At 41.2% G+C, this 26,133-nt stretch overlaps 1 protein-coding gene across 4 annotated transcripts; it reads right to left on the bottom strand.

Annotated features, from left to right (window-relative positions):
• Positions 1-21: 21 nt before the first annotated feature.
• LOC139628573 (rap guanine nucleotide exchange factor 4-like) lies at positions 22-25,475 on the bottom strand. 4 transcript variants are annotated; one of them, XM_071490346.1, is made up of 30 exons: positions 24,443-25,475; positions 20,255-20,397; positions 19,180-19,268; positions 18,000-18,146; positions 13,453-13,525; positions 12,991-13,046; positions 11,764-11,870; positions 11,481-11,602; positions 10,793-10,976; positions 10,339-10,423; positions 9,408-9,468; positions 8,341-8,417; positions 7,537-7,683; positions 7,069-7,163; positions 6,837-6,922; positions 6,195-6,273; positions 5,210-5,360; positions 5,025-5,113; positions 4,887-4,914; positions 4,726-4,801; positions 3,906-4,052; positions 3,617-3,714; positions 3,199-3,324; positions 2,713-2,891; positions 2,455-2,545; positions 2,279-2,329; positions 1,778-1,865; positions 1,603-1,667; positions 1,422-1,476; positions 22-1,309 (listed from the first exon to the last, which is right to left on the bottom strand). In XM_071490346.1, exons 1-30 carry the CDS (start codon positions 24,508-24,510, stop codon positions 1,182-1,184), a joined length of 2,991 nt encoding a protein of 996 aa, XP_071346447.1. In that variant the 5' UTR covers positions 24,511-25,475; the 3' UTR covers positions 22-1,181. The 4 variants fall into 4 exon arrangements, 2 of the variants coding, with proteins under 2 accessions (XP_071346447.1, XP_071346448.1); XM_071490347.1 differs by lacking the exons at positions 18,000-18,146; positions 19,180-19,268; positions 20,255-20,397; positions 24,443-25,475 and adding an exon at positions 14,263-14,527; XR_011692817.1 differs by lacking the exons at positions 22-1,309; positions 1,422-1,476; positions 1,603-1,667; ... (7 more) ...; positions 5,210-5,360; positions 6,195-6,273 and having other exon boundaries at positions 24,443-24,601.
• Between the last annotated feature and the right edge of the window lie 658 nt (positions 25,476-26,133).

Here is a 26,133-nt window from a genome sequence, read left to right as displayed (position 1 = left end):
GATAAAAGATGTCATCAGAGATTTAGCACTGTTAAATTAGCTATTTTTATTTACAAGGCAGACTACACATACAGTACAGTTACAGGCTGCTCTGGGGGAAGCCAGCCTCACGGCAGTTCTCGACACACACCATCACATCAAAAGCTCCTGAGATCAAAGGAAAATGAATGACATTTGTCAAGAACACACTCAAAATCTACACCCACATATACAAAAATAAAATTACACGGACTGAACACAACTGGGAGATGACAAGACATCCCCTTAAAGTCTAAGTTGCTTTTAGACTCCGCATCCACAATCAGTGCTTCCAAATCAAAGGAGTACAATTTGGTTCTGCAGCTGACCTCAGAACAGATCTGACCAAGCAACTTCATCGCCTAGAATGATTTATATTCTTCAGGAGTTGTCCTCCAATGCAAAAATAAAACGCAATAGTATAGTGACAAATTTGAACACTGCAATACCATTAGGGCTTTAATGCAACTAATACTCTGTTAAGTAGTTTTGAAAGTGTCTGACTAGTTAAGGGACACTGATATTCACCTAAAGGACATCAAATCTTAAAGATTCTCAAAGACTTTGACATACTCATAGATTATGAAATAAATAAGTACTTTCAGATTTCATATTCATCCGTATATCCAACAGGGAAAATGAGGAATCTAGATTTACTACAGTTTGTGTGTTTTCTGTGTATGAGTGGGACCGTCAGGAGAGCAGGGTTTGCTTTACAGGCAGATACAGTAATATATTGTAAACTAGGGCTTATTTTGGGGGAGCACAACATTACAGGACACTTCGATAGAAATCCACTGTATAGAACACAGAGCCTATGAAGTTCAGTCATGCAGGATATTGAATCAAGTTCTATACATTACAGTTCTATCTAACAGGTCCCAAAAAGTAACAGCTAGTATGGTATAAACCATGAGTCTGGTAGCTGAGACACAGCGACAGGAGCAGCTGAACAGTTGTCTGTCCAGGAAGAAGAGGCTTTTAATGGCACAGTATAAGTCCTTGATCCATAAGAGTCCATAATAGTGCTAAAGTCATTGACTGTTGTGATTTGCTACTGAACGTCCAGTTGTTTTGAGTTATTTTATCCAGGTAATGTGTGTGTTATGTTTTTTTTTATGCTAACGTCACAGAGAAGGCGATGGTGGTGGATGATTTGGAGCTCATGTCCGCCGAGGCTCCATCCTGTAGGAGAGCTGCGTGAGCGCCCTCTGGTTGTCAATCACACAGAGCTTCCTAACGTAGCCCCGTACCTCTGCTTGGTTTTTGTTTGGTTGGCATATGTCCGGATCTGACGCAGTAAGAGAAAGGACAGGATAAGAAAACGCATCGTTAGAAAGAATGGTTGCAAAGCCAGCAGACAAATGTAGTGTAGGTGCACTGGTCAACAATGTGCCACTTACTGAAAGGCTGGCTTCTACAATGCCTCACTTGCCGAATCGTGTTAGCTATAATACGCTGATGGAATAAAGAGATTACGATATTAATCACGTGTGAGTGAGGAAGACAATAAACCTGTTAAGACTGGCATACAACTTAAGCTTAACTTAATAATTAGCTTTTTCATTGTTGACAGAAACTCACCATTTTCTCAAAATTGACCATATTGTCAATAAACGTCTTATTGCCCTCATGTGTGAATGTCATATCTAAAAAAAAAAAGAAAATTATGACATTTAATACCCGTGTCACAAAATTATTTCTTATGTGATGCAGTGACTGGTCTGCTCCCGTAAAAACTCTCCACAGTGAGTCATACCTTTCAGAAGGAGGGGCATGAAGGGGATGATTGGTGGTTCCAGTTTGGTAACAGTGAGTCGGTAGGACCGGTGGTTTCTGGAGGGGTCCTGTCATCGAAAAAAATTAACAGTTATACCTATACTTTTAAAGGTTAGTTCACCGTGATTATGAAAAACACTACCTTTCTTAACACTAGTGATATATATCCATCCAGTTAGTTATTTCATTTTGCTTTTATTCACCCAGGTTTTTAGGTATGCCAGTGAGATTTTTGCCGGCAATCCAATACAATGGTGGTGAATGGAACTGGTACACAGAGTATTAAAACATGTCAAAAAAACTTTTAAAAAACAGTAGCTTTGTGACTCTGAAGTGGCAGCAGAAATCTGAGATGAAGACCAGATACAACTCAAGGTAAATGAGAAAATTCTTTTTTTGTAATTTAGGTGATCTGATCCATTAAAGATATTATCAAAAGCCACTTTAAATGGGTTTTGAGAGACTTTGAAATGCAGCTTACCATCATGCTCTCAAACTCAGCATAGAACTTCTTAAACTTCGTGGGGAGTTTCTGCCGAAGACAGATAAGATCTCAATGACAGGAGACATGACTGTAGTGCTTTCGCAACAGCAGAATACAAACAAGGTTCACTGAAGATCTAGACTCAGATTAATTGGTTTTTAGAAGATGTTTACCTCCCACGTCTGGCTCAGTCTGCTGACAGCAGGGTTGCTCATCCCCATGATGATGGCAAAGAATGAATTCAGGTTCTTAAACTCTCGACAGCTACAGACAAGTACACACACGCAAACACACACACAAGCAAGCAATACAGTGAATGCAACTAAAATAAACCTTTCTGTTTATAAGAAACTCTTCATCTAAGTGCATGTTTACAAACCTACATGCATACAGTATGGAGAATGTGACAGGAACCAGCAGGCCCTACTCACTGTGCAGCTATCTTGATGAACTTCTTGAGGAGCTGGACTCTCTTGCTGAGCTGTCCACAGAGGCAGACTTCAGTGACAACCCACAGTTGAACCTGGTTGAATCTCCGCAGGAATAAGTCTAAATTAGCCGTGGTTCGTCTGAAGCTCTGCCGGCCAAACGTGTGGTAGAGCAGCTCGTGCTGGGGACAGGAGGGAGGAGACATTAGGAGAAGCAGGTTTAGAGTTAATCCAGTGGACAGATCCTGCCACCCTAGATCTATTAAGCGTTTGTCCTGCAGGGTTTTTGTTATGATGCAGGACCAGTACAGAAGGCGGCCGGTAAAAAGCCAACCTGCAGTAAAAGGTTACATATGTATGGTCCAACACGGTTATCTGACTATGAGACTGTTTTTTTTTTATTTTTATGTAAAATAAGGCTCTTCACAACACTATGCACACTCATAATGGCCCGAGGTTGTTTTTAGTGCGCCCGTGCATGTGTGATACCTCATGTACGCAGCTGAAGAGCTCCCAGTCAAACATGGTCATTTGGTAAGCCAGGTCCTTAGAACTCATCAGCTCAAAAGTTGACATGGAGCCTGCAGAGGGGCCCTCCTGGTCTGGAAGAGGAGTCTGAGACACACAATCCACAAATGTACAGGCACATTGAAAAATATAAATAGTGAGTATAGGTTCACACACAACAAGACATATTTATACATGTAGTTTTAGCTAAAGGTGTATTCAAACTCCGTCACGATAAGATATGTATTACAGCATTGTTTTTTTTGTTTTGGATTTGTAGGTTCTATGTCCAGTATGCTTTAAAAATACTGGTCACTTGTATATGTATGTATATATTCCTATGTATTCTCAATTGTTGCATAAAAGCCATAAGTAAACAGGGGAAACCTTCATCTCTTACCACACTGTTGAGCTGGTCTCGAGGGCAGGCAAATAATCGCCCGTTGATGCTCAAAGTAGAAAACGCTGACACGTCATTAGGCTTCAACAATATTTTTTCTGAAACACAAAGAGGGATAGTTGAGCTGTACCGCCCAAGATATGTCCCAACGTCAACTGGGAACTATATGCACCAGGTGTTTAAGGTTCTATTCATCGAAGGGAAACCACTGAAATTACAGATCATCTGTCTCCAGGTAATGTTGCAACTGAACTTCTTTTTCCCAGCTAAAACTAATCTGTCTTCTTACCACCAGCAGAGCTGAGGTGGACCAACAGGAGCTCGTCAGTGGTGCCAAGTTTATCAGCCACAGCGCCGATCACTTCTCTTCCTGTCGCTGACACAGCAATCCGGATAGTTGTGTACGTGTGATCACTGCAGTATACCTTCAACAGGACTAGACACATACAAAAAAATATGAATGAAATACAATAACCTATGTATATGGCCACATCTGAGCTGTAATGAATAAAATGTCCAAGATAAAGATGCATTTGTCCATAACAAACAAAACAAGAATAAAAGTCTACAGCCTGAATAGCAGCCCTTAAAGGATGTGATGGTTATTACAGCCCAAAAAAACCAAACCGTTGGATACAATGAGCATCATACTGAAGATCTTGCTTTTCTTCATCAATCTATGAATTCAAATATGAGAGCCTTTTCCTTGCAATCCTTGTTACTCCTGCTCCCGGCTCTGTGCACCATAACATATGAGCATCTGTGTCTTTCTCATGCTGTGCCTGGTCAGCTGCTGCACCAACATGATTAGCAGGACTTCACAGGACTCAGGATTTCAGCTTTTACATACTTTTACTCAGCGAATGTCGTGGCAATGTGCCAATTGGTTTTTGTTGTTTCTGGTGTAAAGGTATGAATTCTGGTTCTGCTGTGATGGTGGCTCTACAGGAAAGGTCAGGAGATTACTGTAATGTTAGAGCTCATCTCCACAGGACCATGAATATCCACATAAAAACTTCATGGCAATCTGGCCAACATCTCTGTTGGGAAGCTGGGCGTGCCACTAGCAGAGGAAAAAAAGGTGATCTCAGACACACACACAAACTTACTGTCATCCTGATTCCTAATGGGTTGTTTTTTTTGCAGCCTTTCCTCCCCGTTGCTGAACTGTCGTATTAGGGTTTTCTGTTAAATGACACAAGGAAATGAGTCAATGTCCACATCACTAGGAGGCAGCTAACATTTCATATAAACTGTAGTCTGGGGATACCTTCTTTGTTGATTTGGCTTCTTCTGAGCTGTGTGGGGAAAAGTGTAGAAACAAAGAATGATGCAATGAATAAATTTGATTGGGGTTGGGCATTAAACATCAAGAGATACTTTAACATGTAGGAGCTGAGAAACATACTGTAATTTGACAATTTTCTCCAGGTCAGGAACCAAATCTTTCAGAGCTCTCAGCATCCGAGAATCATTTGATAAACTTCCGTACAACTCCTGCAGAGACAAGAGAAGAAGACCCGCGCTTAGGCCATGCACAGGATCTGCGTGAGTTGCGTAATTTACTGCATTTGAAAGCTTGCTCATGTTCACCTCCAAGAAAGAGACTGCAGCAGGCTCCTCCTGTAGCAGGTATGTGTGTGTGTTGGCCCAGCGCAGGGCCAGAATGAGGGCCCTCCTCTTACTGTTGAGCGCATACTCTAACCTCTCCTGTTCAGAGCCAGGCGGAGATGCCGCATGGTAGGTGCACGCAAGGTTAAAGATAAATACAAAGATATAAATAAATAGCTAGTTCTTTAGGTTTCTGGCACGGTAAACACACAGACAGGCAGTGATAACAAGTTTGCATGAATCTAAACAAATCATCACGGCAGCAAAATCCATATTTTTAAAGATAAATTTTTAAGAAGTTAGGTTTGCATATAGAAATGTAATAGTGGTGTTTAAACCTATCACAGCAGAGTTCAAGAACATTTTTTATATGCAGTGTAGTTCCCTAAGCTCATCCTACTCTCATATCACCTGATCGGGAAACAGAACGTGACGCAAACTAAACGCTTTAATGAAAATAGAGCTGATACTTGTGTAGAATCTACTGAACGCCATAATTCAGTCTCTTTACTGCATGTTTCTACAGGTGCCACATAAGGGTACTGTTTATTATGTATCATCATCAGTGCAGCAGTGGTAAAACACAAGTGGCTGAACACTTGCACTACAATGACTAAGACAACAAGAAAAGACCTTCTCAGCTGGGATTACAACTTCATACTATGGTGTGAAGAGGTGAGCAGTCAGTCAGCAGTTCATTAGTGCTGGGTGGTCAACTGCTGCTTCAGCGCTTCCCTAAGCAGAACTGTAGGTTGCACAGTCCAAGATGCTGTCAGTAGCACTGATAAAGTATGCAGCAAACAATAGACACGTTGTCAACATAACATGGTGGCTGCTGTTATGAAATTGTGAGTGCTCCTAGTGGGTGGGTATCGCACAAAGTATGAATTAAAAAAAAAAAAAAAAGGAAATACTGAGTCCATACCAAGGCAGAGAGAGCAAGAGAGAGTAAAGGCAGAAAGGATATTGTGCCATGAGTAGAGGGCACAGCTGGCTGTTGGGCATGAAGACACAGTGCATGAGGACAAAATCATCCACAGCTGGGTCTAACAGATGAGGAAAAATAGAAAGGGCAAGAGGGAGGAGAGTCAGGGAGGGAAAGGGAAGAAATGAATTGCAAGAGAATCAGGAGGCTCAAAAGGTTGTGAAAATGCCATTCATCATTTAACCATTATTTAACCATTATTCAACCATGCTTATCTGCCTACATTCTATCTGTCTACATTCTTTCATTAAAATGCATTTGATATCATGTCTGTACTGTCTCTGCTATGCTAAACTGACACATCTCTGTTTTGGGTTTTATTTCAGGGATTGAGGTGAGGGTAAACCTATGTGAACTCAGTGTGCCCGACCTTTTAAACTGTCCATTTAAAACTTAGGGTAAAAAAGAAATTTTATTACATAGATCAATGGTAAATAGCATACAACATGGATATGTGGTATTTTAGAGGAAAAATAAAACAGAACAAATTTTTGTTTACACATCAGATACGATTTAAAGACACTACAACATCTCAATAATATAATAATATAATAATAACATCTTTCAAAATCCAGTCCAGTTTAGATCTGCTATCCTATTACTGTCTTTGTTTCCTCCGGCTACCTGGTTCACTGTGATGTATGTCCATCCTCATGGTCTCCAGGAAATGCTCAAGAATCTTCTCTGGTGTTCCTGATATCACAGTGTACCTTCAAAAGGTGAGAGGATGCAAAGTGTTGCATTAAAAAAAAAAACAAATACATGTCCATTTTTACATAAGACAGAGACAGTATGTCAGGACGAACATTTGTTGGTGGTACTAGAAGTGGACACGTGCACCCAAACACACACATACTTGATGCTTCCCAGGGTGGAGGTTCGAGGACTCTTTTCTAACACCAGCACAGCTTGTTCATGTTCTTTCAAACGCACTGTGTTGGCTTCCACATCCTGCACATACAAAATCCACAACACATTATCACTGTTGGTCGCATAAGAAGGTATGATGTTTAAAATGTAATGCAGCTCATGTGCCAGAGGAGGGAGACAAACATCACTGCCAGACACAATTACCAGGCACACAGCGCAGTATATTGCCTCAGAGAGCCCAAATGAATAGATCTAGAGTATATGTGGTTTTATTTTCCTTCAGGTGGTGTTTTGTGAACTGCATCTAACTTTTGACTTGTTGATTTAGCAGTGACTTTGTGAATATATATTGCAAATAACGGTATTTAGAATAGTTTGGTACAAAGGGAATAATTTGATGCTAGTGTGACTATTGATCAGACTGAGGATAAATGTCCAGCTCTTGTCCACCTACCCTGAGTATCCTGTTAAAGTCTTCCTTGTCCACACGAAGGAAGTGACAGTTGTCCTCTCTCAGGACAATGGAGGCAGCACGAGGTGAATCTGTAACCAGGGCCAACTTCCCAAAGTCATCGCCCTCATGGAGTGTACACACCACACCCTAAGGCGCACACACACACACACACACACACACACACACACACACACACACACACACACACACACACACACACACACACACACACACACACACACACACACACACACACACACACACACACACACACACACACACACACACACAAAAACATGCATGCATGCAAACACATACCAAAACACAAAGACACACAGTCACAAACATAGTTTACCAGTCATCTTAAACCCTGAAGAAAAGAAAAAGAAGGGAGCAAGAGCACTCTGGACTTGGATGATTCATGTGTGCCTTCCTGCGTGTGTGCAGAGTGCATTTGTGTACATACGTGTGATAAATGTGCGGCTGCATGAGCATGTACAGTTCATCTGCTTGTAGAGTGGTTGTGTGGCGTGAATTTGTGTATGCATGAAATCCCTTAAGCCATTTAATCATAGTGATGATTCACGGTGAGCCGAGCAGAGTTCGCCAAACTCCACTGCTGGTGTTTTCCAGCCTCACAGGGTGCTTACTGCTGGTCTGCTCCATACAGACATGATGAGCCAGACAAGTTAATCCAGCACATACAGATGCAATATCATCACATGAAGCGGAAAACAACAGCAATGCTCAAAAAAAACATAAGCATGTAGGTGGATGAATGCATTCAAGCACATGTGCACACACCTTGCCATAGATAACCACATTGACAGAGCCCTTCTGGATGATGTACCACGATGTGCCCTCCTCTCCTTGGTTGAACACTGGCAGGTAGAAAACAAACACATATTTATGTGAGCATGCCTCCCTAGGGGGGAGTGGAAGAGTTGAAAGGGAGTGCAAAGGGAGAGATGTGAGGTGTGTGCCATGTTAAAGTTCATAGTCCTTGGAGCTATAACTCAGTAGATTCTAAACACACAGACATGATACACATATTCTTTGATTCAGTGTGATATACTCTTCCTGAGGATATCACTGGATATCATGTCCATCACAAATAAATGTCTATAAATACAACTAGAAATCATAGAATAATATAGCATTATAGCCGCAAAATTTACCTGAGAAATGTAATGTTTTTAAGTTTTCTTCAGTATAAAAGTAATCCACTGACTCATCTGTACATCCATGGGTACATTGCAAACAGGAAATGCTGATAGCTAATTCGGCATACTTTGGTGCCAGTTTGTCAAAATGTTAACACATCTCTGGAGCATTACTTCAGTGTGCAGGCGTTCTTTATTCCTGAGATTGTTTTTGATTTTTAGCCCATGCACCTAGAAACATGTTGGGATGTACATACACTAGTGGGAGGCAATAAATGCAGGCAAGAATAGAATAGATAGAATAGAATAAGAATGTGGTTCAATTTGAGGACCACAACTAACAACACTAACTGACTCCATGGCAACATTATGCTTCTTGCTTACATCGCCCAGTGCACTCAAATTATAGCAACTTGCTCCAAATCTTAAAACATGTGTATGCACAAAAGAAAGACAAGGGAAATTATAGTAGAACTTATCAATATTAACTTTTTTTGTGTTGCCATATCAATATTTTTGGCAGCACTAAGACATGCCCAGAATGTCCGATCAACACAGTTCTTATTTTCCTGTAACTGTGGCACATCTCTATCAATTCATATACAGATCTTTGCTCCGAAAACCAGGGAGCAGATCAGACTTTGAAAAACTCTGCTGCACACCATGTCCACAAACAAAAACACATTCTAGCACGAAGTGAAGACTCACACACAGTTCCAGCTTTTGCATGTGACTCGAAGATCACAACGCTTGCCAGTTCCCTCTTCACCTGCAAAAAAGAATACAGTTTCAAAACTAAAGTCATATTGGATTTCACTGCACTGCAGAAATATGCATGAGAACAGGAAAATGCCCAGGTCAGGGTTTTTCAGGATTATTTAAAGTGACCTGGCAGTCCTTTAAGTCCACCATGAGGAGTAGTTAAATTATTTTTGCCCTTGAGGATATACAGTATCTTTGCATCTCTATGTTTGCTTGTACTGTATGTTTACAGTGTATTAAACAGCACAAACTTTAAATTACCTTGCTGAATTATGCACATAACCTTTACCATTATTTATTGTATACTGCTATTTTTTTCGCAGATTGAACTGTCTTGGAATGACAAAATAATGTTTTGTTATATGCAAGTACAATAAAGGCATTTTTTTGTGGGATTTTTATATATGTAAGCACTGAGTTCAGAAGGTTAATGAAGGTCAGTGGGACTAAAAACTGGTTAAAAAGAACTTGATTTAAGCCCTTAGGTTGGGAACCTGTCATCTCCCGGAATGTGCTTCATGTAATTTACAATACTGTAATAATGTGACTAATGTGACATCTCGTAGTTGTACATGTACTATTTATTCTGGCAGGGACATGCTCTGTATAGAATATGCAAAGAAAAACAAAAACATTTCTGGAGCTGGTACAGACTTAAGACATCCTCCACATGGTGAACGCTTGCCAACACAGAGCAGATTGTGTGTAACACCATGTTCCATTACACTAGTGGGAGGGTTTGTTGACAGTGACAACGTCTCCCTCCAGTCTTAAACACAACAAGTCTGTAGCAAGTGGTTCTGGTGAATTAACAGCCTGTAATGTAAAAAAAAACTTGTACTGTCCCTTTAAAAGAGAAGTGGAGCGTCTGACTCACAGTGTTGGAGAGGTGAGCTAAGGCCTTGATGTGAAGGAGCTCATCATAGATGATCTCTAGGTCATCCCCTGTCCTCTGACCAGGCCTACAGACACACACACACAGAGGTTAGTCAGAATTAACTTACCATGAAGAGTTCATGCATGCACTCCACCTCTTATCACACTGAGGTGGAATTACTAATGACAAAGTAGAGACTACAGATGATTCGGTCATATTATTTCACATGATAATTATGTATGTTACATATGTTGGTTTTAAATTACATTTGGTTCAATATGCCAACTCTCTGGCATAACTGAAATATAAAAAAATATGGAGCTGTAAATTATGTATGAAAAGCGGCAGGGAGGGTGAAATGAGCTTTCATGATTTACTTCAGAGTATTTTACGAAGTGAACTGTAATGTGTTGCCAGCGTGATGTAAGTAATACAATATTATTGAGTGACTGACGATTTCCTGAGGATCATGCGCAGCAGTGCGTCAGGTCCAATCTGAGCGAGGAAGAGGATGGTCTCTGGCAGCTCTTCCTCACTCTCCCTCTTCTCCTCCTCACTAGGCAACGGCGTGTCCTCCTCCTCATCGTCAAGAAAACGGTAGAACAGGTACTTGTCCTGGAAACCCAGCTCTTGGTCCACTGAAGAGCAGACAAGCACACACGGGTCAAAAGACACAAGTGTAAACATTTAGACGCACAAACACGCAATCAGAGTTGTCTTCTTAACTGAAAGCATCATTTCAGACATTGTCTTTGAAGTGCAAGAATCTGAGATCAAGACCACATCTATATTTTATGTTTGTGCATCAAAACTTCTAATTAATTTTCACTCTGGTATTCATACTGACTCTCTCACTGATTGATGTTCAGATCAAAAACCAACTCAGAGTCAACCAGTGCTTTTAGTCTAAAATTTCTCTCAAAAATTTAGCCTCCATTTCATACTCTGAATAGCACTAAATTATTGTTTATGCATTGAACAAAATGTAATGAAATTAAAGCAGGACAACATGACAACATTAACTCTCCATCTGTCTCAGGTGTTTTGTATAGAGATTTAGGAATTGACTACAGTATGTCATGACAACCGTGTAATGTGCACTATGAAGAGAATGTAATAAAGATAGCTAAGGCTTTAGTTACCATGGTTCAGCACCCCTTCTTCTAGTAGTGCCTGCCACATCCCAACAGCATGGGACCGTGTGAGCACACACGCACTCTGCAGCACCAGCCAGTCAACCAGCTCTGTGCCTACACAGCATTGTCTGCAAGTCACACAAAAACACATTGTTCAAATAGCAAATGCAGAAAAATTAAAAATAGCCGGTGTATTTTTATCAACCCAGGAATGTTCCCAAAGCTGCTGCATGTTCATAATTCAGTACAAAAGGCACACAGTTGGAATTGTAGACAATCATACTCTTACCTGTATGTCTTCAGGTGGTACTTCCTGTCTCGAATCATGTGTGGGGCTCTGGACAGGATGGCGTTGCGTAGAACCTTCCCCGCTCTCTGCAGCTTCTCTGAGGGGATCTACCAAACACCAAAGAGGCACAGTGAGCTGATGTTAATTGTAATCCAAGAGGCAACACTTGCAATACTTTTACTTACTCCATGCTGCAACATTTATATGGACAAAGTTATATCAAGGGTAATACCAATCTGAAACCACATTTAGAAGAAAATGAAAATGGCGCATTATCAGTTCACCCTGAATATGAGCAACCTCAGTGCAGTATTCTAAGTGTGGAATGAGTAGATAAATGGCACAGATCTAAGTCAGTAAGCCCACAATATAATTGATAATTTTGATCATTAACCTTGATTTAGCAACATATGAATGGGTGCACTGCAGATTGTGATTAATCCTCATACAGTCCAACACTCATACCAGTAAAACTGCATCAAAACACAGCACAGACAAGTAAACACATCCTATACAGATCACACCTGCATCTCAGACAGAGAGGAAAATGGCAGATGTGTATACACACACAGACACACACACACAGCTGCTGCTGAAAACAACAAAGGAAAGCATGCTAATTGGGCAGATGGGATCTTTCTTCTATGTGCATGCATTAGCTTGCATTTGCATGACTACAGAGGATTCACAGCTGTGAATCATCACTTGTCTCTTCGCAGAACACACACACCTTCAAAATCTATTCTGGCATTCTGGTTCATTCACAAACATGAAAGTATGCAGCAGTGCTCGATTTTATGACACTGTGGGGTCTGGTTCACTACGTTCTTACTACACTGCTCACAACATACAGGATGTTTTCATTATCTGTACAGACCCACGCACCTTTTGATTTCAAATATGAACTACAACACACATTAAATCCACTCATCGACTGGCCACCTGTATGAAACTGAAACATACAATTTTCTATTCTGACATAAGTAGTGAGGGTGTAGAGGAATCCAAGACAAACTGAGCCTGCATATTATACACGACAGTATACTAGTTAAACTTGGTTCATTAATGCTTTTTGTACCGTGATCGAAGGGCACAATTCTCTGAAACCTGTTGGCATGGAGTTTATTTATAGGATCAAGTTGCCATGTTGCACTTTTATTTTCTATGTCCTATAAAAATCTGACACAGACCTTTAGGTCCAAATTGTGAGCTGGAGTGAGTGTTTACCTTGTTGTGAGATTTGTTGGCAGAGTCAGAGTTCATGTTGTCTTTGTCTGTGAGTCCTGTGGAGGAAAAACTCATCAGCCTGGTTGATCTGAGGATTTCTACAGGATGCAGATACTTCTCTTTCACAAAACATCAAAACATACAGTGTAGCTTGGATGCTAAATACTAAAACATGCAGGGAGACTGACGTCCTGATAAACATTAGGTGGGAAACACGCCAAAGCATAATATATTGAAAAGGAAGCAGGAGCACTTTAGGATGACAGGTATGCAACATGGTAATTTTTTTAATAAAACAAGAAAAAAGTGATCCTTCTTTATTTTCATAATACGTCCTAATACTTATCAAACTAACATATTACATTATATTTATATCTTATAATTAACCATATTAGCACATTTATTGTTTCATTCTGGTGTGTGTATGTGTGTGTGTGTGTGTGTGTATGTATGCGCACTCACTGTCATTGTTGGTTCCACTCTCCATCGCTCCATAAGGAGGTGCCAACAGTCCAGCCAGGCTCTGACGATATTTCTATAAGACAAAACACACATGCACATATCAGAGTCAGCATCAGTCTTGAAAACATGTACACCTCGGCCGTTATGATGCATCCTTTATAATATGTTATCATCTATTAAACATCAAACCAATTACATTTCAACACACACACACGCACACACACACAGTGTTACTTTGAAACACACACGCTGCAAGTGCCCCTCAAACAAAGCCCTTTGTACAACCAAGATCATTTACATGCACAACAACTAACATTATATAACACACAAACACACACGCACACACACACACACACACACACACAAGCATTCAAACCAGGGTTAATGAGAACAGCTGTGGCTGCTAAATGTGTACAAATGCTGTTCTTACAGCTGTTTAAAACAATAAAATGTGTTTGCATTTCTATAGCAGAGACACTGAAATACACACAGCAGGCAATTATGAGCCTGAATGTGCCCTCTGAGGACTGCCAGGAACACAGACACAGACACACTCTCACAGAGAGAGAGAGACAGAGAGAGCATCTGTTTGACCTAACACACAAACACCACCTTTCTATGTAACCAAGAAGACAATCAAATTATATACTGGATCCCAATATTGCAGATAAACAAAACAATTTCTAAGAGTTTCACTTTGTGAAAAAAAACAATAAAAATAAATAACATGAAAAATTACAGTCAAAGTTTACCTTGCCCACATGCACACTACAGACTATGCAGAGGTGCAGTTGAGGAGTTAAGACTCACCTGGGGTAACACACTCAGCTGCCTAATGCTGGAGGGACTGAAATCCCAGAGAGCTGCCCTCTGCTCCTTTACAACTCACACACATGCCACCGGATAGCATCCTGCTCAAAACAAGCTGCTCACTTCCTTTCGCTCTCTCTTCCTCTCACACAGTCGCCTCAGTGTCTTTCTCTGTCTGCCACTCTCCCTCACTCGCTCGCTGTGATCGAGCCAAGAACCAGACCACTTTCCCCCTCACAGGTTACCACGGTGATCTCTGTCTCTGTATGACTGGGCTACTCTAGTAGAGGAAGAGAAAGAGGGAGGGAGAGACAGAGAGCAACCAGAGGAGGGAAAGAAAGGAGTTGTGAGGATGAGGATGGAGAGGGAGGGAGCGAGGAAAGGAAGGAGGCTGGCAAAAGACACAACATTGCCCATAGAGGAGAGAGGAAGTGGGCAAGAGAAGTGTAGAGCTGGTCAAAGGGGGAGAGGAGTAAATAAGGAAAAAGAAAGAAAGTGGGAAAGACTTACAATAACAGAATGACATAATCCAGAGCCGTGCAGCGGTTTGATACACTGTATATTTACCCACATCCGTCAGGAACAACAAGCTGTTTTACATTCACACGCAGTTTATTCATCTCACTTTCACTTGGTGTCAGAATTATGGAGCAGCGCTTTTTTTCTTTCATCCTTTCATCAAACACATGACTGCATTCATCTCGTAGCTTTCTAGTCCTCACCGTACACAAGCACATGCACACAAATGAGCCCATGCACACAAGCACACAGTCACACAAACATAAAACACAAAGGTCCTTTTACTATGAGCTGAATAAGATTCAAAAGAGGACAACCTCGGGCTATGTTTTCTGCTTTATGTCCACTGTCCTAAAATAGACAGCAGAGAGGGAGACTGAGTGCACTTAGTTCACAAACAAAACACTACAAGCCCAGTGATAAGATAGCACATACGCTTTAATAACCAATTATTGTCTTATCTCGCTTTTACATTGTCCTGTGACATGAAATGGAGGTATGACATTTCTGTAATAATAATACTGAAGAGGTCATTATTTTTCTCATAAATCACAACAATGAACAGATATATGTGTTTTGTACTGACACTGAGAGCAGTGAATCTGTCAAAGCAGCATTTATTTTTGGACTACTCTTTTACACAGAGAGGGTTTAGAAACAGGGTAAACAATTTTCACAGTCATATTCATTTTTGATTAATAACAAAACTGTATTTTAAAATATGATATTTTTAAATTGTCTAATATTGTTATGTCACCATAATTACCGGCAGTGAGCTCTAAACATTTTTAAACCATGGAAAACACATGGAACCAAAACCTTTATTATGTGTGAAATGCTGCATGATTCAATCAATACTTAAAACACTGAAAATCTATTTACTGTTACTCATCAGTGCAGTAAAAAGCCACATACACACCAGTTCAAAATCATTTCACATTAGGTAATAAGAATAAAGCCTCTGCTTCAGTCCGTCTGACTGCTTTGAAGTCAATGATGTACTTAAGTTTATGAAAGTCTTTGAGGTGGATTCAAGATTCAAGGGTTCTCAAGTGTCCTTAAGCAAGACAGACAAAATGACTCTTTATTGTGAGCCTGACCTCTGAACTCAGTGTGAACAAACACAATCAACAACTGTTTCCCTATAATTAGAAATACATTGTCCTATAGCAATCATAATATAATATATTGTATATTATAACTAGAATGGCACTCAGAAGAGCACACACTTACACCAAGGCCAAACAATCATACACATGTCTGTCAGATCATGATTATTATCTGGATCTGCACCAAATCGTACAAAGTTATGTCTGATCTTTTACATTAAGATCCATACATTATTTCCAGAGAAAGTGACGTGTCAAAAAATGTCCAGTCTCACAATGTTAAGGAAAGTGATTAAAAAAAATTCAGGATCTGCCCCTTTCACCAGATCTACTTCCAAATTGAATATGTTCTTCCCTGGCCCATGCCCCATCCCTCCACCAAATGTGGCGCAAATTGGTTCCATACTTTTGTGTAATCCTGCTGAGCAGATACAGGTGAAAACATAACCTCCTTGATAGAGGCAATTATAATATTATAATAGGTATGAAAGTGATAACATATATGTGAAAAAAAAGGCAACGGGAATAAGTTTAGAATATCAATGAAAACTGAACGTTTTGTATTTGACAATGTAAAATAACAGACTGGCAGTCCAAACTATAGGGTAGAGACTTGTGGCCTTTGGGTGCTGAAAGTGAAGCCACAGTAAACTGACCCACTGCTCTGCCAGGACTTCCTCTCTGAGAGGGACCCCGTGAATTCAGAGGGTAACGTCAACAAGGAGGCCCACAGAGAGGCAGCTTCTATGATGCCAACTCCCAAAGACGATGCCAGTCCCCGGGCCAGAGCCATGTTACTGAGCTCTTATTTATGGTACCAGGAGTTTTGTATCATACAGTATCTGTTTGCAATATCTGATCTGTTGACTATGACATATTTGACTATTGTAATATTGGTGAATCTTTACATTCTGGACATGAGTCATCTAAGCCATTCACTACAACAGTGTTATTTTTACAATCTTCCTTTTAATGATTTAAGTTATATCTGTAACATACCAATATTAGGTACAGATATAAATATATTAATATAATAATGTGTAATATCTGCTGAAATGCCTCCAGTGTATGACCTTTACATGTTTAGCGTAAAAGGACAAATGATTCCTGCAGCATCTGTCTGCATTGTTTTTGCACTTTTATTTGATTAAGTTAATATCATTAATATCACCAATTTCTTTCTGTTTCAAAAAAATGGGCCTTTGTTTCAGAATTATTGAGTGGGCACCAGTTGGGACATGTCCTGTTAAAACTCATTGTGACAATAAATATGTTGTTATTACTTGTCGTAGCAGGAAAAGTGCAGGTCTAAGCAATGATGTTAATTACTGCGATAGAAAGTTTTTGATTACACCTGTGCTTTTCCTGCAGTGTCCTGTCAAAATATCTGCCATGAGCTTAATGATGTTTTTAACTAAGACAGCTCAAAATATTCTGCATATTTATATAAATTAATACTGTATTTACTCAAACAGATTAAGTCATCTCCACCAGCTTAATGGCATTTAGTAAGATTGCCTAAGGAAATCCCTGGACCTGTCATGTTTAGATTCTCTTATCTCACTGCCCAAACTAAAAATATTACATATATGCAGCTTGTTGCATTGGTTCGGTGCATTATCTCTTGTACTGTATATCCTTCACTAAGTCACACGGGGCTCTGACAACAATAGAAATCCAGTGCTACACACAAGCACGCACATGCATGTATACTCTCTCTCTCTCTCTCTCTCTCTCTCTCTCTCTCTCTCTCTCTCTCTCTCTCTCTCTCTCTCTCTCTCTCTCTCTCTCTCTCTCTCTCTCTCTCTCTCTCTCTCTCTCTCTCTCTCTCTCTCTTCCTTAAACAACTTACTGTTACTGTTGAGTGTCACCTGAGGTGTGGGTCTACTAGGTGGGACATAGGGCAGTGTTATGGTGGACAGCCCTCTTGTGGTTAAAAGCACAATTACAATGTAAGGTAGTTTGAAAATTTCAGTCTCAATAGGAAGGCTCTTCACCTGATAGAAACCTCTTGGTTCACTAACAAGAAAGAGTCCATGCTGACTCATGAAGTTCCAGTTTATACTCACAGCTACAAACTGTTTATAACACTCATTTTCAGTCTCTCACCTCCCAGAGGCTTTTAAACTCCCTCTGCTCGATGCGGAGCAGCTCGCTGGTCTCTCTGCTGACAATGGTCGCGTGGCGTGGTGTGTTGTCCAGGATCGACTCCCCAAACGCTGTCCCAATCCCGAGTGTACAGATAGTGACTGCATCCTGCACACAAACACAACATATGTGTTTAAAACTGCTGCTGTTAGAGTGGAGTAACCGTCAGCTATAATGGAGCAGAATTGTATAAGTATAGTGAAATGCTACACAGTGATACCAAAGAGCAGTAATAACCAGCAATATGTCTAAGGTTTCATTTATGAACACGGACACACATGGAGAGCAGACAGATTAATATATGGTAATTCATGCAAATAAACTTTAATATGAGGGACTGGTAAACAGAGTCTGCAGTAAGAAAAATATCTCGAGGTGCTCGATATAATTGGAGGCCAGAGACAAACAAATGCACATGCACACACACACATATACCCACGCTGTCCACTGATTTAAACAAATACTCTGAATGCTATGAAAATCATTTCAGCTGTCCAAACTGACATTTCAAATATAGCCACAGAAACTAGGCCACCAATGGCACTTTAGGGCTACACACATGAAGAGGACGTTTCACAATGGAGGGGCTTCTTATCTCTGTCTTTCACTGAGAAACAAATCCTCTCTTCTCCCACATGTCATTCTTCTCCTCTATATGTACAGTATAAACCTATTTTCCACACTCACGCATACAGGGTATAAAGTGTAACGGAAAAACCACAATCGTCAGTGGACTTGTTTTTGGTGCTGTGGCAGCTTTGCTCTGGCATATTTAAGCAGGGGAGACACGAGCTAATGTAGTAGAATAATGTCAGCACTGGAGAGAGTAGTGCAGGACCAGTTCTCTAACATGAGGAGCACTTGTAGAGCAGAATGGATCTTGACAGTGAAGGTAGAAACAGTACGAAAAAGGAAAATGGCAACCATCAAAATAATGCATCTTCACAAAGACAGAGGGGGAAGTACCGAGTGCACCCAGTAGCGCACATGATTCAAGGTTCAATTCATTATTCATCATTCATTCGTGATTCAAATGATTCACTGGAAAAACACAAAGCAGACACAGAGCAGGGCAAGTGGAAGTGAGAAAGTTATTACATTTGATGTGGACACAATTGCAGGAACTTCAGCTTGATGTTACCTGGTGGTTGGCTGTTTCTGACACCTTGACATCCAGAGAACCAGACAGAACAGCATACCAGCTGGTGCCTATGTCTCCCTGTCGAAACACTGCAGAAACAGTACAGCAAGAGTATGTCAAAATACATTCAATACATATTATGTAGATATTATGTACATTACTATTACCAGATTGATTAATTCATAAAACCTCATACCACCATTCCCTAATATATCACCAGCATTCCTGTATTTTAAACCTAAAATGTTTCTTCTTGGCGTGTGCTCTGCTGCGACGTCACAGTCCATCATGTCAGCTTATAAGTATGGGCTGGGATACAGGCAGGGGCATGAGCGTATATGTGACCAAGTCTACAATTCATGTACAGTATGGACAGTATGTGTACAGGCTGTAAAGACAAATCTCCCTCTACATCTATAAAGATTATCTATCCATATTATCTAATTAACTTAGATACAGATGGTCCAAAATATAAGATATTGATGTCTTAAGCGTGTGTTTTGATGTTGCATGGAGAACTGTTTTGTAAGAAATGGTTGAAACTGCATTACGATAAAACTTTTCATTCTCCATCCTTAATAGAAGAGGAAAGACATGTCTGCTGTAAACTAAAATAAAATAAAGAAAGATAATTTCCATCCAGATATTCCATTTCTGCCAATAGACCCCCTCTAAATGATACACACTGGTCCTTTAAAGCTGAAACAATCAGTAAATTAATCATTACAGGTAATTTATCAAAGAAAAATGCTGATTTCTCTCTTTTATGTTTCAGTGTAGACTGAATATTTTTGGGTTTGCAAAAATTCTGGGAAATTATTATGGATGTTTTTCACTATTTTCTGATGATTTATAGGCTAAACTATGAATCACGAAAATAGGGGAGAGATTACACAATAACTAAATAACAATGTAGTTGCAGCTTTAAAAAGGTTTCTTAATGTCTTGTGTGAAAACAATGATATTCTATGAAGTGTTAAAACTACATTTGTATGATTTGTGAGCAGAGGGCTGTGCATATAATCCAACTGTAGCGTATCTTTGTGCATTTGTATGTGTGTGTGTGTGTACGTACAGGTGATGCCTTTCTCCAGGCATTCATAGAAGGCACAGGCACAGATCTGCAGTAAAAGCGGAGATGGGAACCTCTGAAAGGCTTTGACCTCTCTCAGTCTGGTCAGAATAATGTCCACATCCTCTCCTGAGCGCTCAGAGGGCCTGTGCAGAGAAGACCCAACATTAGATCTTGCATTAGGTGTTAAATTAGCATATCGGTGGTGTTGCAAAATGATTAACTGCATGACATAACTTACTCAATGTGATGGATTATCCATCCAGTGCAAGCCCATATCTGCCTGAAGGGTAGGAAATCAATCCGAAACCTATAGTGTGCTTTTGAAATTGGTTAGCAGTAATGTTAAATGTTTGTAATCACTAGTTAATAGACTAAAACATGACCAGTGTGATCAGTGGTGTTGTCCTCTAAATTAAAAGACGGCACTATTGTTTTAGTGTTATCTACACATTAGTGTGTGTGTGTGTGTGTGTGAGCACGCTGCTTCATTGTTCAGCCTGGTGTCTGCTGATAACAGTGGAGAGCTGCAGGCGTTACTTTGCTCGGCTCAGACCCCCCACGGGGTGTTGATGCAAGATCTCATTTGTACTGCTGCTATTTCTAATACGCTTAAATCTGAGCACGCACACACACACGCACGTCACTGTTGGACCTCTACACAGGAGCACACACAGACAGGAGAACACACAGAAGTTTGATCTGAGAGCTTAACCATTCTGCTCTGCGGTGTGGTGGTGAAAAACTACAGAGCCAAAACATCTCATAGTAACACACACTGTAGTTAGCCCCATTCATTCACTTAAAGTTCCTCTGCTAGTGACTCATCCTTGCACGTGTGTGTATGTGTGTGTTCATACAGAATAGCTAATGCACCGTGGGCTTCTTCCTTCACAGACGGGAGGCTGTCTATCCCCTCTTCTCCTTCAGCTCCTTCCTTTTCCCTCGCTCCCAGCTCTCTTCTTTGTCTGCCTCCACTAAACATCTCTCTCATCTTATCTCATCCATTTTTCTCCTCTGCTCTCTCGAGACTTGTGTCTCTCAGGAACACAACAGGCAAGATGGAAAAGAACAAATGACCCCTCTTCTTCTTTACGCTACCTACTTTTTCTGCTCTACTACTGACACAAACCACATTTCCCTCCATGCATTAAGTCCCACCACTAATATACCCTCACAGCCCATTATTATTATCCTTTTACTTCTGCTTTGCAAGCTCCCAGCCAGCAATGACTCCCTCTTCACCCACATGCACGTATACATACAGTGATAAACACACATATATTTTTGTGTCCCCGAGCAGCAGATTGTCCTCAGTAGCCAGGACGATACTCCCAGATAAACACAGACTACGCCTTAAGGGCTGCACAGCACAACACATCTTCCAGTCCCACAACATCTGCCACGAGCTCAGGGTGATTACAGACAGGTCTTTTCTTTCTCTCTCTGTCTTTTTCTGCCTTGTTCTGTCTCTGACTCATCCTCCCATCATCCACCTACTGCCTGCATATCGGCCCTCAATAATCCAGCAGGACATCATATCCCAGTGTAGGCTGGGTTAATGGTTTAGACAGGTGGACTCCCACACACTGCAACAGGGAGAGACAGGGAGGTTAACTCTTCAGGGTTGAGTGGGTAATACTAGCATCACCCTTCACCTATTCGTCTACAGTGAAACTGTTAAGATCTGTCAGTTATAATCCCCTGGTTACATCCCTGTTTTATTGTTCTTTCTCTTTTGATGTCCTGTGCTTGCTCGCTCCCTGCCTGTCCAGAGGAATCTGCCTCGCCCTTTGGTTTGCGACGGATGTGACCTGAGAGCTGTTCACCTTATCTCACTCTCCCTCCCTCTATTTCCCTTTTCTCTCCTCCTTGACTTCTCCTTCCTCAGCCCCCCACCCCCACTGTCCATGTCAGCAAAGATCTCAGCTTTCAACCACAAATTATGGCTAAACACACACACACACACACACACACACACACACACACACACACACACACACACACACAGAGGATTTACAAATCGACCGGCATGACACACTGAGGAGAAAATTGAGAGGCACCAGAAGGTTCTACAGATTGTTTGAAGAAACATCCATCTGGAAAAATTCGGTGTTTCCAGACAAATAAATCATAGGTTGATTTGTGGCAGCTAACCAAGATGTCAGACGGCCTCAACACAAACAGACTTCCTGAGCTGGCAGATTTATACGTTACTGTAGCAGTGACTCTTGAATTGTGTGTACACTCCACCCATCTGTATCACCACCAACAACCTGAGATCCTGTTAGAAACACTGAATATTAATCACCACACACAGCTCAGACTACAATTTACTCATTTAAAAATTACTCATCAAATTACTCATTCAGTCTTGAAATATTTGCAAATTGACCCACATATTCTAAGTAGGAGAAAACAGGTTTAACTTGTTTAATCTTTTACTGGTTTAATTGTTTACTGTGCCATCTGAAAGTGTGGCATCTGTATCTATTTTCCTGCAGTAAAGGGACATTAAACCTCAGCTGGCATCTGGACCGCTGCTGTGTGTGTTGACTGGACCTTCGATTACCAGCCTGGAGCTACACTCAACAAAACTCATCAGATCTTATCTCACATACTTCACACTCACTGGCAATAAATGTCTCTGCGCAGATACATTAGAGACAGTCACATCTTAACCTCTGTCTTTACTCCCATGTCCTTACTCCCCCTCCCCGCCTTTCACTCTTCACTTGCTCACATCAACAGATACTGTGGAAGAAAGGTCTCAAACACACACACACACACACACACACACACACACACACACACACACACACACACACAGAGCTAGATATTGATTGACTAAGAGGTGCATGGCTGAGGAGCACTCAGTGCTCTACAATAAGATCGTGTCCAGTCGACTCTTTTGACTTAGCCTGCCCTTCTCGACACCCATCTACTGCTGTTTATGGGCTGCATTTAGTTTAAGATATGCAGCATCATAGCTCTCTGTTTTCTGTTTCCAGATTTGTCAACATTTCAGCACAGTAAGGGTCACAACCCTTTCACAATCATCTTATATCATATTTCACAGAATTCTCCATGTTTAACAACAAATGAACAACAAATTACACTTAACTAAAACTTAAAAAAAAAAAAAAAAAATGTAATTAAAAAAATTAACAGAAAAAGAATTGACAAAAATGTTAATTCTAATGTATTTGATTAAAAAAACGCTCATATTTTCTTAGTTCCGGCTTCTCAAATGCAAATATTTGGAGGCTTTTCAAGTCTTTTATGATAGCAAAGTGAATATAACTGCACAGTGCATTCAGATCATACATCCAATCTTATTACAGGTGAGGATGAGAAGACAAGATGGTAGCTTCAGGTTGCCAATGGTAACGTGGGAATGTGTCATACTGAGGTGTGTACAGTATGTGTGGGTGTAGGAGCTGTGGGGTGCATGTCTTATATATCTTTGTAACATTTTTACTCAGCTACAGCAATTAGTGTACAGGTGCCCTTTCATCTTGTTTATTTATTAAAGCCCTCTCCCTTGGACACTTAGCTTTTTTAGAGCAGTGTGCTGGCAGCATAGGGACAGTATGGACTGAAAGATTGTCTGAACACCAGTTAAACCTTAAAGCAGCTACTGGAATCTGCTCAGTCAGACCAGACAAACACAGCCTCACATGCAGCAATGTGGCAATGATGGGAAGCAACGACGCGCTGACCTGCCTTTAATCCTCATTTTCAAGAAATCACTCACATACACACCCTCAGTAGTATTTTAAAAGCATAAAGCTTTTAGATTTAAGCAGACAGACAAACCATGTGCGTCTAATGAGCTATCTACCACAGCCCATGCAGTGCAGAGACATCCCAGTGAACCTCGAAGCCACCAACGCCTTTTTGACCGAGGAGATACAAAAACAGGAATTAAAAAAAAAACAGGGTGTATATTGTTACGCGCTGCAGCCTCTACCATCACGAAATGATGGGCATCTTTTCACCGGTGACGACAGTGACCTACAATGTGCCACGAACAAGGCGTTTCGCGCTATCGATGCACACCGGCTGACCGCACACGCAGCGACCGCCGGTTCCGATTAATCACGTTGACGCGGATGAATGAAAGAGGGCTGAGAAAACACGCACGACCGCCGCCGTGTGTGCGTGGACGCGCGGCGTGGAGGCACCCACCTTTTATCTAGGCAGCAGATCCACTCCGCTGACGGAGACGAATTGGGGGACGTCTGCACTGCGACCATCTTCCCCGGCCGTGTGTGATGCTACCGGAGGAGGCTCCCCGGTTGTCGGTGGTCGTTAATGAACGGGAGCTCCGACTGCGCCCCCTCCCCTCCCCTCCCCTCCCCGCCCCTGTGCTGCGAGCTGCCAACACAACTACAGGCTGCTGCTGCTGCTGCTGCTGCTGCCTTCATCAAGGCATGTGCAGATGACTAGTGTCCGTCTGCCTGAGTGGGCTTTATGAGGGCTCACTAACAAACACACTGCAGATCATGCTGTAGAGAAATATTTCACATTTGACTTTGACCAACTAGGAAAGACCAAAGTAGTGTTCCTTTAAGGGATATCACTGTTTCACATAGAGCACTGTTGTGGTGCTGCTGTGTCCAGAAATCAACAACTGAAATATATCAGGGGCTTCATTAGTTTGCTGTGACAACATTTTTTGGATGACACTTGATGCTTTGAGAAGATATGTGTGTCACAGCTACAGGTGCATGCAATTATAAATCAGAGATGGCCAAATTCCATTTAGCAGCTTCAGGGTTTCAGGCTCTTGATGTGCTCGCTCACTGTCCCACTGTCATGGCTCAGTGGGACGCTTGAGTACGACAGAGTCATCACTGGTGGTTTTTTTTTTTCCCCCTGCTATGGCGAGTCAAAATGTCTGCTGTGAAAACGGCCCAGTGGATGCACATCGTGGTCAGTAATGCACGTTTGGGGTCAAAATCCGACTGGAAATAATGTCGTCGCACTTTACAGCATCTTTTTACTCCCCCAATCTTATAGTAAAAAAAACATGCCTATTTCTATCCAGTTCCTATCCACTGACCAGATGTATGATCTCCTGTTTTCCTGTAATGCCTATATTATACCTATATACCTCCTATTACACATACTGATGCATGACCCAGTACTGTATCACCATCTTTTTTTATATTCTTGATATTCAAAGTGTCATAATGATAAACAGGATTTGGTTAAACGTCTTGTGATGGTAAAGTTGAAGAGCAGCCGAATCTGTGCTCTGTTAGTTTTCAGCAAGCCGTATAAGGCAGCATGGCATACACAAGCTGTATATGAACACTGGTTCTGCAAACAGAGGCTTTGATCTAGCTAAATAAAGACCAGTGCAAGATGCAGCTGCTGTGTCCTTGAAGGATCCTTCACATGAATTTGTATATGAACAGCAACAAAGCGGCAACAACGTTTTGTTTCAACCCCAAGCGATGAGAGTGAGAGGCAGCAGCAGTAGCAGAGATGCAGTCTGTCACCACAGCAAAGGGAGGAGGGAGGGGAGAGGGATGTTTTAAACCTTCAGCCCTGCCCAAAACTGTGACTTATGTCCCATGCATATGAAAACTGGGGAGAGGAAAACTGGGGAGTCTGTGTTCGTAGTTTTCTCAGGAAAAGCATGGCAGGACAGACAGACAGAGGAGGACAAGGATTGTTTGAAACTGGAGAAATGAGACATGACGGAGGCAGGAGAATTACAACTGCAACTTGGGCCCTCACTTAATCGTCCTCATCCAGCTCACTGACATCATTAAAGCTATTAGTTCCCTGCATCAGGTCATTTACAATGTGTGAAATGTGTGAATGCACCTGTTGAAACTGTGGACGCTGCGTGTGGATGTTTCCGCTTG

Source organism: Trachinotus anak, unplaced genomic scaffold (genome assembly GCF_046630095.1).
Source record: "Trachinotus anak isolate AG129_WGS33_773 ecotype Australia unplaced genomic scaffold, CSIRO_AGI_Tana_v1 ptg000012l, whole genome shotgun sequence".
Taxonomy (NCBI): domain Eukaryota; kingdom Metazoa; phylum Chordata; class Actinopteri; order Carangiformes; family Carangidae; genus Trachinotus; species Trachinotus anak.
Note: the sequence above shows the minus strand (reverse complement) of the source record. Positions and strands in the feature narration are given on the sequence as shown.

What these genes read in the sequence shown, in the direction of transcription:
- LOC139628573 (XM_071490346.1), bottom strand. Translation starts at nt 24,510, where the DNA reads ATGGTCGCAGTGCAGACGTCCCCCAATTCGTCTCCGTCAGCGGAGTGG. An exon ending in TACCACCTGAAGACATACAG is followed by an intron (nt 11,603 to 11,763) that starts GTAAGAGTATGA and finishes TGTGACTTGCAG; the next exon opens with ACAATGCTGTGTAGGCACAG. An exon ending in GAGACCAGCTCAACAGTGTG is followed by an intron (nt 3,325 to 3,616) that starts GTAAGAGATGAA and finishes TGTGTGTCTCAG; the next exon opens with ACTCCTCTTCCAGACCAGGA.